At 39.1% G+C, this 18,758-nt stretch overlaps 1 protein-coding gene across 5 annotated transcripts in view; it reads right to left on the reverse strand.

Moving 5' to 3' along the window:
- The window catches only part of LOC106949346 (nuclear receptor ROR-alpha-like), a 68,609-nt gene that overhangs the window by 4,416 nt on the left and 45,435 nt on the right, over positions 1-18,758 (reverse strand). The window contains exons 2-11 of one of the 5 annotated variants that reach the window (XM_015035518.1): positions 17,239-17,271; positions 8,150-8,235; positions 5,865-6,006; positions 5,112-5,362; positions 4,838-5,039; positions 2,691-2,812; positions 1,778-1,910; positions 1,369-1,476; positions 571-681; positions 372-484 (exon numbers count right to left, since the gene is read on the reverse strand). In XM_015035518.1, coding sequence (XP_014891004.1) covers positions 372-484; positions 571-681; positions 1,369-1,476; positions 1,778-1,910; positions 2,691-2,812; positions 4,838-5,039; positions 5,112-5,362; positions 5,865-6,006; positions 8,150-8,235; positions 17,239-17,271 — 1,301 coding nt within the window. Of the gene's footprint in view, positions 1-371; positions 485-570; positions 682-1,368; positions 1,477-1,777; positions 1,911-2,690; positions 2,813-4,819; positions 5,040-5,111; positions 5,363-5,864; positions 6,007-8,149; positions 8,236-9,777; positions 10,193-16,113; positions 16,236-17,238; positions 17,272-18,758 lie in introns of those variants that run through there. The other 4 variants (XM_015035517.1, XM_015035521.1, XM_015035520.1 and 1 more) reach the window with 4 other exon arrangements.

The following is an 18,758-nucleotide window of genomic DNA, read 5'->3' on the forward strand; positions in this document are numbered from 1 at the left end:
ATTGGTTACACTTCCGATATTTTCCACTAGGAGGCAGCATAACCTCAGTTTCATTTAGCATGCTGGATTTTTCTCTTTGAAATATTTTCATTTTATTTTTTTATTTCATTCACTCAATAATAAATATGAACAGTTCAACTGGCAAAAATTATGAATGAAAAGGAGCAGGAAGAAGCATAAACCTAAAATATCTTCCTCAACTCAGAAAACCGTTAAGACATATCTAAAAAAAACACAGAAGATATCAGCTTATTTAACGACATATCGCTTCATAATAATGATTTTCCAATTTCTTTTAAATGCAGAAAGAGATTTCTTTAAATGCAATGATTTAAAACCTGATTGTTGGCACGTTTAGCTCTCCGTCATACCTTCTCCAGAACTCCATCGTCTCTGTGGTTCTTCTGCAGGACGTGCTGCAGGGCCGACTCGGTTTTCCGCTGCAGCTTCTCCACCTGCAGCTTCTCCCGCAGCCACGACCGGTCTGCAACGAGCGCGCGCGCACACACACACACACACAGATAAGCACTTAAAAACAGAACGGTTGGAGTGAGTGGAGGGAGGATGTACCTGCACAGAGCAGAACGAACGCGGAGAAGAGGGCGATCTCTTCCTCGGTCAGCTGCAGCGAACACATGCTCTGACCAAAGTCAAACACTGACGAGATCAAATCATCGCAGCCTGACGGAAAAATGCAAAAGGGCATTCACTGTAAAAAGATTGATTTCAAATTTAACTTTGGCTTAATGACTTAAAGTTTCAACACAATGTTTTGTGGTATTGTGATAACGATGAAAGTGATGATGAGAACTATTTACTGAGAAACATTCACTGCAAAAACACAAAATCTTACCAAGTATTTCTGTCTAGTTTCCAGTGCAAATATCTTAGTTCATTTGAACAAAACTACATTACAAGTAACTTTTCAGCAAGAAAAAGGATACAACTAGACCAAAAATATTTTGTAAGATTTAGCATTTTTGCACCATACCCATTTATAATATGCTTCTTTAATCACAAAAATAAGTGTGATTTGTATCATTAAACTGCACATCCATTTAATCATATTTTCAAATTAATATTTATTAAAAAAACTGTAAAAACTGTAAAAACTAACAATCCAACAATACAGAGAGTTTAGGGAGGTTTTAAACAGCGTGACAATGATAAATCTGAATTATTACGATAAGAAATTTATCACAATAAATGATAAACAATACGATAAATGCACAAACATCTAAATCTGCAATTTTCAACCCAGAGCTACAACTGAGGGAACATATGGAGCAAAATCACACAGATATTTTAGAAAAACATTTAAAATAAGGATATTTTTTACATTTTTTAAAATAAATATGAGCTACTCACCTAATGATTTAAAAACGTCAGGACTTGCAAATTTCCCATCGAAGTAGACGGTGTTGTTCTGAGAGTCAAAAACCCGACACATTCGTACGAAGATGACCTCTAAAGATCCTGCCAGGAAAAAATAAAGACTTCAGCCCAACAAGAGGGACCAGATTTATAAAACCTCAGTCTAACTGATTCACATGCAGAGAAAGAAACATGATTCACATGTTAGAAGGAAAGTCAACAATTTTTAAAATTTGCTTTCATAGCTTTATTGCTTAAGAGCTTCTGAGAGTAGAAAGTGAGGCTGATTTTTTTTTTAAGTTTTCCAAACTCAACTTAGGCTGAAACGATTAATTGGATAAATTGTAATCAATTATTGAAATAATCTGGAGCTAATTCAGTAATCGATTAAAGGTTTGCTCACCGGCTTTCAGCAGCACAATCTGGTCGTTCTGGCAGAGATCCATGAAGCCGTCGATGCGCTTGGCGAACTCCACCACGTACTGGACGGCGTCTGTGATCTTCACTGCACAAAGCTGCCACATCGCCTCCTGTGGCTGAGCGGGGAACAACAGGAAGATGTTTCAGAAAGAGACGAAGCAAAAGGGGCTGAAAATGGGAAACAGATTTAAGACTAGCCTCACAAGACCCACATGGTTTTATGTGTTCACAATAACCAACACAAATCCAATTCTGATTTTTTTTTTTTTTTTGTTCCAGTGACCCCAATCCTATTTCATACCATTAAATAATCTTGGTATCAAAACAGTTGGGACACTACATCAGAAGTGGATTATCACAGAATCTGCTTTAGTTTCAGAGAAAATGAGGAGAGGACAAGAAGTAATTTGAATTTTGTCCTTCAATTTAGGCTGAAAGTTGAAGTGGAAACAATGCAAGACCTTGATAATTTCTTTACATTATGCAGTATTTAAACCTTTCAGGAATACCGTAAATAAGGCTGAAAACTTTTGGAAACCATAGATCCACATTACCTGCACAGAGATTGATGCAGCTGCAGGAAACATTAGCAAATTTATAGAAGTAAAAAGAAAAACCTCTTCATCATCTACAAAAACCAGATGTGTCCTGTGTTTTTACTTACTAACCTTTAATACATTTATTTCTGCATGTCTAAAATTGCTTGCTTTTGATCCAATTATAATAAAACACTAGAAAATATTACACTTGACTCCAATCAAGTGTAAAAAAACATTTTTACTGTAAAAAATTAAAACCATCAAAAGATATTTTGGCACTAGCAGAGCTCCATACAATGGAAGTCAGACCATTATCAAGAAGCTACATTTCGTTGGGTTTGGATGGAGCGAACAGACCTTGTTCTGATACTTCTCCACCTCTTCCTGCAGGAAACTCTGCCAGCTCATTTCCTGCAGCTCCTCCCTCAGGTACTGACACGTCTCCAGGTGAGACTTGCAGATGATTTGGGCCAAGTGATCTGAAGCAAAACAAAAACAAAGTTCAGAATTATTCAGAGCTAAAAGTCGACAGATTCAGTTTCTCTGAGCTCTTTTTCACTCGTTTTCAGTCAGGACTGTTTTCAGACAAAACTAAAGGCTCCGCACATCAAAAACAACTCAGTAAAGACATTTTAGGAAATCACACTGCAAAAGTACAAAATCTTTAAAAAAAAAAGTTTTTTGTCTAGTTTCTGGTGCAAAATATATTAGTACCCTTCAAATAAGATGAAATTAACTTATAAGTAACTGAGATTATTTCACTTAAGACAATTTTCCCATTTTACAAGTGAAATAATTTGCCAGTGGAACTAGTATTTTTCATCAATGTGAAGGAATTATTAACTTAAAACAATCTTCTACACCTTGCTGAAAATTATTTGTAAGTTAGTTTTGTTAGTGTACTAAGATATCTGCACTAGAAAGTAGACAAAATACTTCCAAAACTCAGATTCATTAGGAACCAAAACTGCAAAGTGTTGTTCCTTCTCCAGCTGCTGCGGTTCTTTCTCTCTGCTCTGAGTCGGACCAACCTGTTCCCCTCCTGGCCTGTGGGGGCGCTGCACAATGAACCACTGAAGGAAACGACACAAAAAAACCTCTGAAGACACTGAGCACAACTTCCTTCTTCACCAAATGTAAATAAAAATGGAGGCATCAGATTTTAACGGCTGCAGGATTTCTCTTCTGCTATTTTTCCCACTAGCGCTAAGCTAGCACATTTGTTTTGGTTGTATTTACCCAGAATTCCCTGCTCTAGTCCACTTCCTGCTTTTGAAATTGTTTCCAGTCTGCTTGGTGTTCACATTTGCATTCAAACCGCACCAGAGTTCACTTTTATTGCCATGTTTTAGAGTCTGTATTCTCCAGTTAATGACTAATCAATTACTAAATTAGTTGACGATTATTTCAAATATCGATTAATCAACATTAATCTGATTAATCGTTTCAGGTCTAAACAACACATTTATCATCTTCCAGTTGTTTTGTTGGTGCACTAAGTTTGGTGGAAAAATCCCAAATTTCTAAAATCATTTATCTCGATCTGATGAGCTGAAATTCAGAAATAAATTAGAAACTGAGTAAAAATGCAACAAAAGTCCAAAGAAAAAATATTGAAAATCTGCCTGAAAAATAGAAATATGACATCATTTATAATAAACCTCCGTTTGTCCTGTCAGCATTATTTTAGCCTTTTTACCAAATAAATATTCATGAATGGAAATTAGAGGGAAAACTTATGTTTATGCAGTTAATTAGATGAGAATAAAGCTGAACCAGCAGTCATTTGTTGTTTTTAGTTAATAGAATAAAACAGAGAAAGAGTCCAAGCTTCAGTCAGATGATGATGCACTTCCTGTTTGGTGAGTTTTGGAGTTTATCGTTCAGAAAATCTCCAGGGAAAATAAAATAAAGCTGATTTCCCCAAACGAGTCGATAACTAATTACCACACTGAGGTTTTAATGAGCCTCCGACCTGCAGCCATTTTGTGCCGAACGGCCCGCAGTCAGCATCTCCAACTGCTTTCTTCCTCTGTGGTTTCTCAATCCTTCCTCATTCTTCTTCATCTGCTGCTGCTGAAGCAGATTCACTCCATGTTTGATTCCCTACAGCTGCAGAAAAACGTTTTACATCCATCTTCTTTTGTTTAACCAAGCTTGTGCAGGTTCTGTAACGGTTCCATGAGGGAGACCCAATGGTTTCCCTAACAACCGTCTCCAGGTGTTCTCCCAGAATGGACTCATGTTCTGGATGTTCTGGTTCTGCTCCAGTTTGGATCAGTGGCTCCAACCTGAAACTCCTGCAGAACCCGGCCAACCTAAACAGAAAGCTCATGTCTGCTGCTTCTGTGCAGCGTCTCGTTTTATCCTGATCCTCTTTGGTTCTGGTCAAAGATTCTCAGGACGTAACAACCGTTTAGTTTCTCTGAGGCGATGCATGGTGGACTCACCGTGTACGGTGGACTCACCGTGTTCGGTGGACTCACCGTGTTCGGTGGACTCACCGTGTTCGGCCAAGGTCAGGGTTGGAGAAGCATCTCCGTTGCTGAAGGAGCAGTAAGGGAAGAAGCCATTGCCGTCGCCGTGTCTGTAGTCGTGCAGTGGCTCCGGTTTGACTCTGTTGATGTCGAGTCCGGACTGGTCCGGAGACGGCTGGATGTCCAGGTAGAAACCTCCACATCCTGCGTCTCCTGCTCCCGACTCCGCCTGTTTACAGCAACATAACTGATGCAGAAATGGTTGCTATTCAGATCAGATGTAGGAGTTACGGCTGCAGACCTTGGAGGTCAGAGATCCTCCGTCTGGTGAGGTCCGGTCCATGTAGCAGGCCGGGTCGTCTGCTGGGTCCGTGAGGCCCGCGGAGCACAGCGTGTACGGGGGAGACGGCGACTCAGCCTCGTCCAGGCTGGGGCTGCTGACGCTGGGGGAGGACCGGCTGGGTGCCTGCTGCTGCTGCTGGAGCCGGTGCTTCTGGACCTCGGCGTACAAACTGTCCCGCTGCTTCTTCGACATGCGGCCGAACTTCACGGCTGCCAGAGAGCGGGACGAGAAAACATCTGTTTAACTCATGTAGTGGCAGAACTGAAAGCTTTAAGGCCCTTATGCGCCTCCTGGTGGACCAGCTGCCCACGGATCTACAGACCAAGAAAGATGGGCGATTCCTGGTGTGGTTATTTACTTCCCCCTTGCTGTGTGTTTAGGCAGGTGAGGGTGAGTTTGGTGGGTCGGTTGGTGTTTAGGTGGGTCGGTTGGTGTTTAGGTGGGTCGGTTGGTGTTTAAGTGGGTCGGTTGGTGTTAGGTGGGTCGGTTGGTGTTTGGTGGGTCGGTTGGTGTTAGGTGGGTTGGTTGGTGTTTAGGTGGGTCGGTTAGTGTTTGGTGGGTCAGTTGGTGTTTGGTGGGTCAGTTGGTGTTAGGTGGGTTGGTTGGTGTTTAGGTGGGTTGGTTGGTGTTTGGTGGGTCGGTTGGTGTTTGGTGGGTCAGTTGGTGTTTAGGTGGGTCTGTTAGTGTTTTCAGTGTGTGTGTGTGTCTCACCGTCTCTGGACATGCCGGCAGCCAGGCATTTCTGCAGGCGACAGTGCTGACACCGGTTCCGGCTCGTTCGGTCGATCTGACAGTTTTTCTGCCGCGGACACGAGTACGAGGCGTTGCTCTGCTGACTCCGCCTGAAGAAACCCTGAGACCAGAGGCAAAACACTCAAGTTATCCTGCAGAGACAATGCTTACCAGGTCCTTCTTCAGAACCAGAACCAAAGTTTCAAAGGGGACCGATTTTTTAAAATACACTTTTTGGATGTTTTTATTCTTCCATTTGGGACTCTACTGTGTCCAACAACAATCCAAGCACTTAAAAAAACCATCCAATTTATTTTGACAATAAGTTAATAATTTTTGGTGTCTGGAAATCGTACCATATCAAAAACCTCCCGATTGTTGAGCCTCATTCCCCGTTACCTAGCAACCCCAGTGAAGCCCAGCCCTGTTACCTAGCAACCCAGGTGGTTCTCCAGCATGTTTGATCAGCTGGTTTTAGTGTTTTGTTGTTTTGTTGTTGGTTTACCATCTAGAAACTACTTGCTTCTTTATTGTTGGTTATGCAGGAGGCTCTACTTCTGCTTTTCAAATATGTATGTGTGAGTGTTGATGTTGAGTTGTAGGGGGCGTGGCCAACAGCAGTTTATTTGGATTTAAAGTGACAGATACCCTAAAACAGCTCATTCTGAAAGGAAATCAAAATAAATTAAAATCTCATATCTAAGGATGATTTTGTGCTAAAAATGTGAACCTGTTTTATATAGACCATAATCGATCTTAACCTGTTCAAGGAAATATAATATATCACCTTCAAGATAAGAAAAGATCTGCGGAATCAAACAGTTTCCATCAAATGAGAGGATTGTATCATCCATTATGAAATTACAACCTAAAAGTAAAAAAATATCAGTAAAAAATCTCCAAATATAACCAAATGACTAAGTAATCAGGACATCAATCTTAGTAGATCATTATTCAAGCTGGATAATATGTCTTGTGTTTGGGTTTGCTTGTTTCGCAGCCTTCATGGCTCCATAAAATGGCTGAAACCTCCATAAAGTGGCTGATTGTTAGATGAGCCTCCAGCTGTCAGAGCGACTGAAGCCTTGTGACTGATGAGCCACATGGAAACGCCTGTAGCTGCTAACAATTCAGACCCAATCCTCACAGAAACTGTAAACAAAGCCGAAGCAGGAGCAACTAGCTGGACTCAAGGGGGGTTTCCCAGGGCCGCAGTGGAAGAGGGGCGCACACTAGAAGCAATATTTTACATCTAAGTTGCATACTGATTGATTCTTTTATTTTATTTTTTGCATGTGTAGTCAGTGACGAGAAGGTGCAACCTGTTGCTAGATCATTGAAGGCACATTCACATGAAAAACCTCTGTAGAAGACGCTATTTGCATTCCTATTACAAGCGCAAAATTTGTTGGTATTCCAGTAACGTTGAAAAAACAGTAACTTATTCCCACGTAAATAAGTTTGTTTACGTGATATGTCATTAAAAATCATCATCCTCCTACCACTTCCTGTCTTCTTCCTCTTATTTGTTGTTTCTGTCAGTGGTAACATTCGGTTGTTGATCATGTGACTCATGTGATGTGGAAAAAGTTTCTGTTGCATTTTAGTGAAACACACTAATTTTGATAGTCGGAAAAAAACACCTCATCAAAAACGTTTTATCGAAAAACATATTTTCAAAATTAGCCTGTATCCATTAAGCAAATTCATTTTTGTAATTCCAATTTGTGAAATTATCTGGCCAATAGAAATGTAAATAGTGAGCCCCATTCCTTCTACATGAAATAAAAAGGAAGTAGCATCAGATTTTAGCGGCTGGAAGATTTCTCTTTTGTCTTTGGTAAAATACAGGAACCATTTAATGCTAGGCTAAAATGTTTGTTTTGGTTGTATTTGCCCAGAATGCCCTGCACTTTAGTCCACTTCCTGCTTTTGGAGCGGTCTTTAGTCTGCTTGGCGTTCACATATTCATTCAAACTGAATCAGAGTTCACTTCAGCTGAACCCAGACCGAGGTTTGATTTTTTGATCCGAACCGGACTTTCTATGGAAATGTACTGGAGTTGGATTAAAGCAAACTGAACAGGGCTGGTGGGAACGCATCGAAGGATTATTATCTTTAGAGCTTTCATGATAATTAGAGCATCTTTTTTTGTTGGAAGGAGGAAGATCTTTAACTCGCTAAAGGAATTATATGTTTATGTATTTATGTCTGGAAATCGAGGAAGAGTTAGAGCAAAAGGTTCAGGATCAAACGGATCTTACCTTGCAGCCCTCGCAGGTAATGACGCCGTAGTGGATCCCTGAGGATTTATCTCCACAGATCTTACAGGGGATGATCTCAATCTGAGCTGCAGAAAAGAAACAGGCAGGAACAAAAAACCTAAAGAAGCTTCCAACAGTTGATCCAACACAGTCCACATTAAAACCATTTCCTATTTGAAACATTGAGTACTGTGGAGCTTATTGATTATTTCTCTTTTTTAAATAAACAGAAAGTACCAAAGAATCAATGGAGAAGCCCACAGCATCACTCCTCCTTTAATCAGACAGGAGTGGAAGAAATACAACACTTTGGTGTTTAAATTAGTAAAGTTTGACATAATCTCATTTCAAGTTAATTTCATGGTAAAAATCTTTAAATAAGATCAAATTTCAGCTATGATTGTATGAAAACCATAAAAGGAAAGAAAAAATTTCGCCGAGCACATCCCGGGTTTAAATTCTGCAACAGATTATTAGGGCCATGCTAAAAAAAATAAAAAATAAAATAACAAATTCATATTATTATGACTTTATTTTTGTAATATTTTGACTTCATCCTCATAACTAGTTTTACAATTTTATCACTTTATTCTCATAATATTATAACTTTATTCTCATACGAGTGTATTCTCGTAATATTTTTTTTGTATCTATCATTTAATACTTTGTGATAAACTTTGGCACTGTTTCTAATTCATTTTGTGTAAATTATATGTAGTCATTTCACATCATTTCCAACTATTTCAACGTGTTTTGAGGTATTTTTATATGAGAACAGGGAGAATAATTATTCTGGAAAAGCTGTAAACATTCTTTTAAGGCCTTGATTCTCTGATAAAGGACCCAAACGGGTTTGATAAAGTGTCAGCGCTGTCAGAGCTCAAAGCCAACCTGACTGAGTGTATTTATACTCTCAGAGTGACAGCTCGCCTCTCAGATGCTATATTAAGCAGAGGGACGTTATGTAACAGCGCAACATTAACACAACAAACAGGAAAGTTTTCATCCACAGACAACAAAGAAACGGTTCATCTGACGTATCAAACGCTCCTTTTTAGCCTGACTTTACGTTCCGGGATCAGACTGAACGTGTATGTTTGCTTTAAAGATCTAATAAATTCAGTTTGGATCTGAGGATCAACATGCTGCCTCTAAAAAGATAAAACGTCGTCTACAATTACATGTGGAGCGGTTCTGTGAAGTGCGGCTGGTCGGGTTTTTGGTGCCCAGCTAGCCGTCCTCCTGGCTCCTGGGTGCTAAACTGTGGGAGTTTCTAACCTTTTCACAACTTTGCAGCTCCAGGTGATAAATTCATCCATCCAGAAATCATTGCAGAGCACAAAGCCAGCTCGCTATCTGGATGAGATCTGGGATCACACTGAGAGGATGAGATGTGGCAGGAAGATACTCTGAGACCAACTTTAAGAATATTAACAGATTTATGAGAACCCCATACACGCAGGCGAAGCCTCAGACGCTGCAGCCTCCTCTCTGCTGTAATTAGCTCTCCAAACGTTAATCCCGCCTGAATTCAGCATTTCAACATCAAAGCAGATGTTAAACAAAGCCTCCGCCTAAAATTAGAGTCGATGTGGGAGCAGCAGATATTTATACGTACAGCTGCAGACCTCTGATTGGGCTGCAGCATCCAGCAGCCTCCCCCTCGGACGGCGCCGCCGAGCCTCGAAGGCCGCGTCGCTTTCTCTGTTCCGGCTGATAACAAAACATCCGACGAGGAAGAGGAGTCTAACTGATGAGAGGAAGGTGGGGGTCTGAGGATAACCTTGGGTTCGGTCGCATTTAGAAAAACAAAAACATTATTTTTTCAGATTTTACTGCAGCTGAAATAAGAAGGGGTAGGGCCGGGCATTTATCGGATATTATTTATCGTGATAAATATCTTACTATGATAATTTTGATTTATTGTTATAATAAAATCCAGTTAATGCTGTTTAAAAAATCGGGAAACTGTCCGTATTGTCAGGATTGTTTGTTATTTTCTACACCGATAAATAACTTTGAAAATATGATTAAATGCAGATAAAATTAAACACAATAAATATAAATAAATGTCACAATAAAAAGATTTACTGAATGATAAATTGTCCTGCAAGTTATTGCAGTAAACAATAATGTTGTTTATTCCACAGAAGCATCAATAAATAGTAATAAATTTGGAAATGTGATTACTACGTCATATTGGTGTTATAAAGAAGCGTATTACAAGTGGAAAAGTTTTTTAACAGTATTTGTGTTTCTGGGGCTTTAATTGATGTGACACAGACATCCAGCTGTTTTTGAAAGGAATATTAAATAATCCTTACTGTCACTTTTTTGTTAATACAATGATGCCACTGTGGTATCATTTCTCAGTGTTTATATTATTCATTATCAGCTCATATTATTTGTAGTGGATTTCTTTCTAAACTAAACTACAGTGAAACATTAGAATAATGAATTAATTCCTTTCCAGGGTTTCTTTGTATTTTTGTACATAATTCAGGCTGAGAACATTTCTGCATGATGCAGCTGAGAGTTTTGATTGAAAAAATCTGATTCCTCTTTGGTGAGATTTTACACGAGTCAATCTGAAGGGAAACTCGTTTTAAAGACTCGTCAGCCGTCAGAGCGCCGTCCATCAACCGAACCGAAAACTTTTATGTTTTCCTCCTGAATCTGCAGCGAAACTCTCGTCAAACAGCGGCGCACGCAGAGCTGCTGCGTGACTGAATCACTTTGGGTTGCTGGACCTGCTCCCGTTTTCAACATCCCTCCGCTCAGATCGCTCTTCCATCGAGTTTTCCCAGGCTGCTGCTGCAGTTGCACTGAAAGGAGATCTGAGGCGGAGCTAGACTGCAGCCAGGAGAAAAAAAAAGACATTTTCTGAGTTTTATCTGCAGATTAAAGAGGACCTAAGATGCAAAATTCACGTTTTGTTTTTCCATTTGAGTCCCAACTGCTTCTACAAACAGTCGACGCTCTTAAAAAAAACATCAAGCTGTTTTTTGGAGACAAGTTCATGCTTTTTGGTGCCTGGAAAACGAGCCAATTCAAAAACCTTCGAAATGTAACATCACAAATCTGCTTTCTCTAATACATATTTTCATGTTTTTATTGTTTATAGTTGCAGAAATTCAGCGTAGGCATTGGTGTAATCTTAACGTCAGTGTCTTTTATTACAGGTCCAACCAAGGACTGGTTAGTCTGTGTCCACAGCCACAGCTGCTCTGTTTTTAGCATGAAACTGTGTTTAACGTGCCGTTGTTGATTAAAGACATTTCAAATAAATTGAAACCGGTTGCTGCATTCTTATTGGATGTGAAGGAGACTCCACTTCTGCTTTTCAAAGATGCACAGTTGAATAATTGCTCAGTGAGTGTAAACATTGAGTTTGGGGGCGTGGCCAGCAGCAGCATATTTGGATTTAAAGTGACAGAGGCCCTAAAACAGCTCAAAATAGGCAGAACTGATCAGAATAAAGTCTCATTTTCTAAGGGTGATTTTGTGGGAAAAAAATGTAACGTTTTGTAGAGGTTATCCTGAGCTGGGGGTCAGATCTCTGTCTGAATGCGATGCATCGTCGACCCAAACATCCTTTTAATCCATTTCTTCCCGCGCTGAAGCCAGTTTCAGCCAGGATCGTCCAACGGCGGACATATGGCAGCACACATGGTGCGGCCAGCAGACGAGGCAGCAGCTTGTTCATCAGACAGAGAATCGATTGCTGAGTGGGAGAATCTGCGCTCCTCCAGCATCAACTCAGGAGATCTTGCTGTTTCACAGGATTAGGAAACAGCGATTGGATTGAAATAAAGTCGATCAAAGTGTTTGGTGTAAACTTTTTGTTGTGACTGAATGTTTAAAATGAGGCAGCAAAACGGCATCCATGATGGTTTCATACCACAATATTAAACATAAGAGCTTACAGTGTAAAAAATTATCAGCATCTTCATAAAGTTTCTGCTCCAAAACAGCTTGAAACTCAGCTATGAAAATTCTCCTCTAACGTCCGTCTGCCTGTCGCAATAATCAATAAATCGCATGATAAATTAGAAGCTTCATAGTTTCCATTTGCATGATTTACCGTTTTTCTCTTTCTACCAAACTAAAGTCTTTGGTCTCGTCCTTTTTTCTCAACAAGTTGCTTTTTCTGAAAGACTTTAGTTCAGCTGAGATTTCATAATTCATTTTATTTAAGGTTTCTGTTGTTTTGTGTTTATTTTGGATATTTCCTCCAGTCTCAGTATTAAATGTTCATTAGAATTTAAAGTTCTTGATCTGTGAGAATGTTATGCCATTTTCATCATACTCCTGAAAATGGTCTCAAAACAACAACATTATGGATTATAGCAACAACTTCTGAGAGTTTATTTATCGTGACGGTCGAGTCTTTCATAGGAACATTTTGGTAAAATTTGACTTTTGTTTTCTTTAAATGGTCATTTTCACTCTCACTTACAAAATATTGCCAAAGTGATCGTATAATTTCACCAACAGATCTGGAAACTTTTATTCAAGCTTTTTTTTTTTGGACATTTCCAGATCTTGGTTCTCACTTTTAAAGCTTCGGTTTACATCAGTTCCACCTGTGCTCTGCAGGTGTTGACAGTTTCTCTGATCATTGCAGGAAAAGATGGTTTGACGTCACATTTTGGGACGATTGATGGCAAATTTTAGTGTTTTTCTCCTTTTAGGATGTTTTCCCACCTGACTGTCCGTTAGACTCGGTTCAATTGGAACCAAAGTTTTATCATCTGTTCCACCTCCAGCTGCTGTGGTTCTTTCTCTGCTCTGAGTCAAACCAACCTTTTCCCCTCCTGGCCTGTGGGGGCGCTGTACCAAGAACCACTGAAGGAAACACTGAGTAAAACTTTCTTCCAAATGGAAACAGAAATGCAGGTATCAGATTTTAGCGGTTGGAGGATTTCTCTTTTGTCTTTGTCTAAAGACTACAAGACATAAGCTAAGCTAACACATTTGTTTTGGTTGTATTTACCCAGAATGCCCTGCACTGTAGTTCACTTCCTGCTTTTGGAGCGGTCTCTGGTCCGCTTGGTGTTCACATATGCATTCAAACTGAACCACTATTTCTGTATCCACCTGTGTGCAGATGACTAATTAATTTATACATAAAAATCTGCTGCTTGTTTTCCTCTTAAATCTTTTGAAAGCAGCATTTTGTTGCCATTTTATCATTGTATTCATGACCCTTTGTAGATTCCTTCTTTATCCGATGGCCTGCAGGCTGATAAGCCGGTAAACTGATATTGTTGCAGTGCAGCAGCTTGAAGCAGACGATTTATTCTGCATCCAACACTTGAACTTTAAAATTTGCTCCCTGTGGACACTGCACTCGGATGCTGTTCCAGAAAGTGTAATTAACAGGACAGCGGCGCTAAGTGGAGCCTAATGAGCAGGAAGAACTTCACGACAGCCACCGCTGCTCACTCCAGAAACGCTGAAGCTCGGGTGAAGCGATTCCCTGTTGGATAAATTATCTCAAACTGAGCTCTAAAGAAATAATAAGGTTCAGATCAAAGACGGCTGTGCAGACGGCGCCGAGGATCTGAAACGAGTCGAGGTTTCCCTGCAACAACAACAAAAACAGCCTCCTGCTGCAAATCTGCCTTCAGTTTCCGAATCTTTTCTCACGACTGCAAACCAAGAGCTGCTGAAAACATCAGAGTAAAGATGGAAGTCAGTAAATCCTGGTGCACTTGAACGCACCACAAGCAAACTGGATTAATTAATAAAGAGGCTTAAGAAACAAGAACATATGAAGCAAAGCCATGAATAATTCCTGGATGACAACATTTTGTTCCCATTTATACGAGCGGAGGCGACTAATTCCTGAATGACAACAGACTGATGTGGATGTGGATAAATCCTGAAAACGATCAGCTCTTCTGCACGTTTTTAGGCAACATCGGCTTTTTTTGGTAATATTATTAAAATGTGACTTTATTTTATTATTCAGTTCATTTCTTGCACTTTAAACATTTATTCAGTTATTTATTATTGAAAATTGACAAACATGAAGGGATACATTTGAAGGGGAGACATTTCTTAGGTTAAAAATATTTTTCTTATATTTCAGTTATTGAGACTGAAATGATGTCACCTTTTCCTCCTCCTCCACCTCCTCCTCTTCCTCCCAGTAACAGTTAAATAATCTCCTGGCTGTTGTAATCCTCTGACATAACAAGCTGGCTGAACGCCTCCTGCTGCTGTTTCCCTCACAGAGTGAAACTCTGGACTGGACGGCTTAGAAACCTGCAGAACTCAACGAACTCTGACTAAACACAACGCTTTTCAAGAGGAGGATTCACAAAATATAATTAAATATAAAATAAGAAAGAGCAAAATAATAGAAACAACTATAACAACTGAAAAATAAAGAAGTAGGGTTTAATTTAAAACAAAAAATATATTTTAAATAAAAAATGAAGAAATGGCTGTTTGTTTAGAAAATAAATGAATAACATAAAAATGAAAAGTAAAAAAATACTAGGGTTCAGTTAAAAATAAAATGAATAAATAAATTCTGAAAAAAATGAAAACAAGGAGTAAGAAAATAAAGAAATGGGTTCAGCTGAGAGGCTTTCAGTGATAAATATCTTACTCTCACTGCACATCCACTCCCTAGATCAGTTTCCTATAAGAGCGAGAAGAAGAAAAACCACCAGAAAACGTCTCGTCTCATTACAGACCACAAACTACAACATCGTTCCCAGAATGAAACCATCTGAAAGACGGAAAACACCACAGGTACAAGATGCACTTCAAAAAATATACAACTTTGTTGACTCAGGCCGCTCACACCTGCACAAACTTCACACATTTTGTTTCTTCACTTTGTGCTGAAACTCTCACAAATCAGCCTGTTTTTCTGTTTACCGGTGGATATTTTTCATGCGCATTTAACCGCATTCCCCAACTACAAACTGATACAGAAACACCAAAATAATACAAACATTCTCTTCTGTTTTTGCTGTTTATTGTTTTATTTATCATTTATCGTAATAAATCCAATTAATGGTGTTTAATAAAACAAAATTGCCATAATTGTTTGTGATTGTTAGTTTGATTATTTTCTCCACTGTTTGTTCATTGAACATCAATACATTTAAAAATGAAGTTTCCATGTGCAGCTCAGTGATATAAATCATTCATGGGAATGTTTTTCAAGAGCATTATTTGTGTTTGTGGGACTGTAATTACTGTGGCACACAGTTACATACGCCTGTCGAATTATCAATAAATCAATTAATAAATTCAAACGAGCTCAATAATTTCCATTTGCATGATTTATCATTTTACTTTTCTCTTTCTTAATACCAAACACTTGATGGTAAAAGTCTTCAGTCTGATCTCATCTAGTCATTTTTTGAAGACTCATAGTTCATTTTATTTGTTTATTTATTTATTTGGAATATTTAAAATGTCTTCCTGTTCCAGTGTTAAATGTTTATTAGAATTAAAAGTTTATTAATCTTTGTGTATGTGTTCGTGCATTATTACCATTGTATTACTTGAAACAACAGTATTACTGTTTATCACAATAACTTTTGTATCCAGCAAAATGTGCTGAATCGTTACTTTTACCGTTATCACAAAATACGGTCCACATCGCCACCGCTAACAGAGACGCTTTGTTGTCACTTCAGCTGCTTAAAGGCACAAAAATCAGAAGTTGGTGAGATTTCTCAGTCAAAACCAGAACAAAAACAAGCTTCTAGAAAACTTCAGAGCGAATCACTCCGATCTGAGAAACACTTCCAGAACATTCATGTCCGACACACATCGTCTCACATCACCCTCTCCTTTAAAGTCTGACTCCCAAAATAAGCAGCTCCGCTGTCAACAACCAGCCGCGGGGTTCAAACGGGGAGAAACGCCGCGCAGCCACGCAGGAACAAACCGAAACACTCACAGCAGAGAGACGAGGCCGGAGCCCAACTCACCTTTCATGGCAGAAATTACAAAATACATATTTAGATTAATCCAGACTGATGGAGGGAGCTGCGTGTGAACTGCGCCGCTCTCCTCCCGCTCTGTCATCCTCTGGCTGCTCCGCACAGCATGAGGATCCGAGTGACTGTGACGTCATCGCGCTGACCACGCCCCCGCCGTTCCGAACGCCCCACCCACAAACCTCTGGGCCAATCAGAGAAAGCGCTACATTGTTTCTAAAGCAGCATTTTTTTTTTCTTTTTCAAAAAGTTCCAAAAATTTACTCAGATTTAATACAAAAGTGTAACTTACTTTTGACAGTTTTTGTTAATAAGAATATTTCTATAAACTAAAAATTACACATTGTTTTATTTTCAAATTCAAAAATATTTTATTGATCCAAAAGGGAAATTAAATGTTGTCATAACTTATATTAATTCAAATTCTTCATAGAGATATTGCAGATATGGCTGTTGGCAGGAAAGCTCTCCTGTAGCAGTCTGTTTTACAGTGCATCTGAAGAAGAGTCTGACTGAAGACACTCTGTTTTCCTATGACAGTTTCTTGAAATGAATGGCCAGGAGTGTCCATAACTTTCTATAATAATAATTTCTCCATTTATGCATAAATTAATTCAACTTTTGTTTTTTGTTTTATTTGTTCTACTTTGAAGTTTGTCAGACTTTAACACCAATATTGTCAGTGTTTGTGGTTATATTTGTATTTTTATTTCTATTATAGTGATATTTGACAATGTGTTAAAGATCCTCTATGTAATGTTTGAAATAAAGTAAAAATAAAAACAAAAAAAACAAGAATCAGCATAAAATGCATCAATATGCAGGTTCAAATGCAAAACAATGGAATAAAAAACATAAAAATGATCTTTTGTAACACAAGAAAACAGATAAAGTAGTAATCAATTATTCTGCCGATTAATTCTGCACCACATAAACTTTTTTTATCAGTATTAGATTAAGGTGATTTTATCTGTTAATTGTTCTTTGGAATCACTTTGTCCATGTAAAACAAGTTCAATAAACATCCATTTTCATGACTGAAAAATGGTTTTATCTTTGCTATTCCTAGAAAAATTACAAAAGTCCATATATAAATATTCCCAAAAGTAAACTTACAAGCATGCGTCTTCTTCACAGCTGCTGACAAACCTGGAAGATAGAAATAAGCAGAATATTATTTTTCATTTCAGGTTATTGTGTAGCATTAGCATGACATTAGCATGACATTGCTTCTTAAAACATTGAAACCAGCCTTATTTATTTAAAAGTAAATTAAATTATTTTAAAAACCCAGGCGATTGACTTTACAGCGATTCTTCCTCGTGGTGTGAAAACACCAATTGCACGGTTTCAGATAACGTGACGAATTATTTCTTCTCAAATCCACAGGAAGCTGCAACTTTCTCATCATTTTATCATCACAACCGAAACTATCAGTGATTTGTAGTGAAGATAAACTGAAAGCTTAAAAAAGTAAAACTACACCAGATTTCCAGGAGTTCACTCAGCAGTCAGCCTGCCTCCATCCTGATGGTGTTAGATAAAGCTCGTAAAGTCTGTGTCCCACCACAGGGGAAAACCTGAGCACTGTGCAGAGTCACACAGACAGCGAAGACAGAAAAAAACAAACGAGCCGCTTGATTTCATTGATCATCTGAGTCTAAACCTGGAAAACAAAAACCTTCATCAGCAGAAAAACGCTCTGCAGCGAACGCCTGTTGTTTCTCCGACTGTCCGGCAGAATTAATCCTCCTGGAAAAAACACAAACATTCCCTTCATGCTCCAGAGAGACGCTAACAATCCTGCAGCCTCATGTTAGCAGATGATACTGCCCCTTTAAGAGAATATTTGTGTGACTGTTCCAAAACTTTTTGCTAATCTAAATTTTTTCATCATCTTTTCTAATTTATAGATGCATCACAGAAGACTGAAGTCATATTATTCTGCTCAAATGGGCCATCTGGAGCCCAGCAGGTAAATCTTTGACTCCATGTTTAAAATCCACAGCTACCAATCTGGGCTAAAACAAGATGGCCGTCTTAGTTTTGACTCATGTCAAAGTAGAGACTACTTTGTCCAAGCAGGAGTTTCCACAGATTATTCATTCCTATGTCTTTATTATCGCACTTTGGTCAACCATTTCCTGTTTTTAAATTAACTATATTCATAAACTGACTTTGCAGGCATCAGCAAATGTCTGGTAACAAGAACTCAAGTAGATAAGCAGAGATGTTTCTACAGACTGTTCTAAGCATTAGTTTAAATATGAAATCATAATTCATGGTGCAGTCATTCGGTAAGCGTTATGAAACCACAAAAAATAAATGTTTGATTGACTCGACATCCTTCTGCAGCTCTGAGGAGCAGCTAAGAGATTTCCTGTCACAAAGCCTCGCTCCCTGACACACTGACCCAAAACCTGCAGCTAGCTGCTGAAACATTTACAGCCACAGGGGGGCGACGGCTGCAGAGCGAAGACGGAGACGCTGCAGATGGAGACGTTGCAGAGCGAAGACGGAGACGCTGAAGACGGAGACGCTGCAAAGCGAAGACGGAGACGCTGAAGACGGAGACGCTGCAGAGCGAAGACGGAGACGCTGCAGAGGGAGGCGGTGCAGAGCGAAGACGGAGACGC

This window comes from Poecilia latipinna, unplaced genomic scaffold, assembly GCF_001443285.1.
Source record: "Poecilia latipinna isolate Pla-1442-1.1 unplaced genomic scaffold, P_latipinna-1.0 Scaffold338, whole genome shotgun sequence".
Taxonomy (NCBI): Eukaryota; Metazoa; Chordata; class Actinopteri; order Cyprinodontiformes; family Poeciliidae; genus Poecilia; species Poecilia latipinna.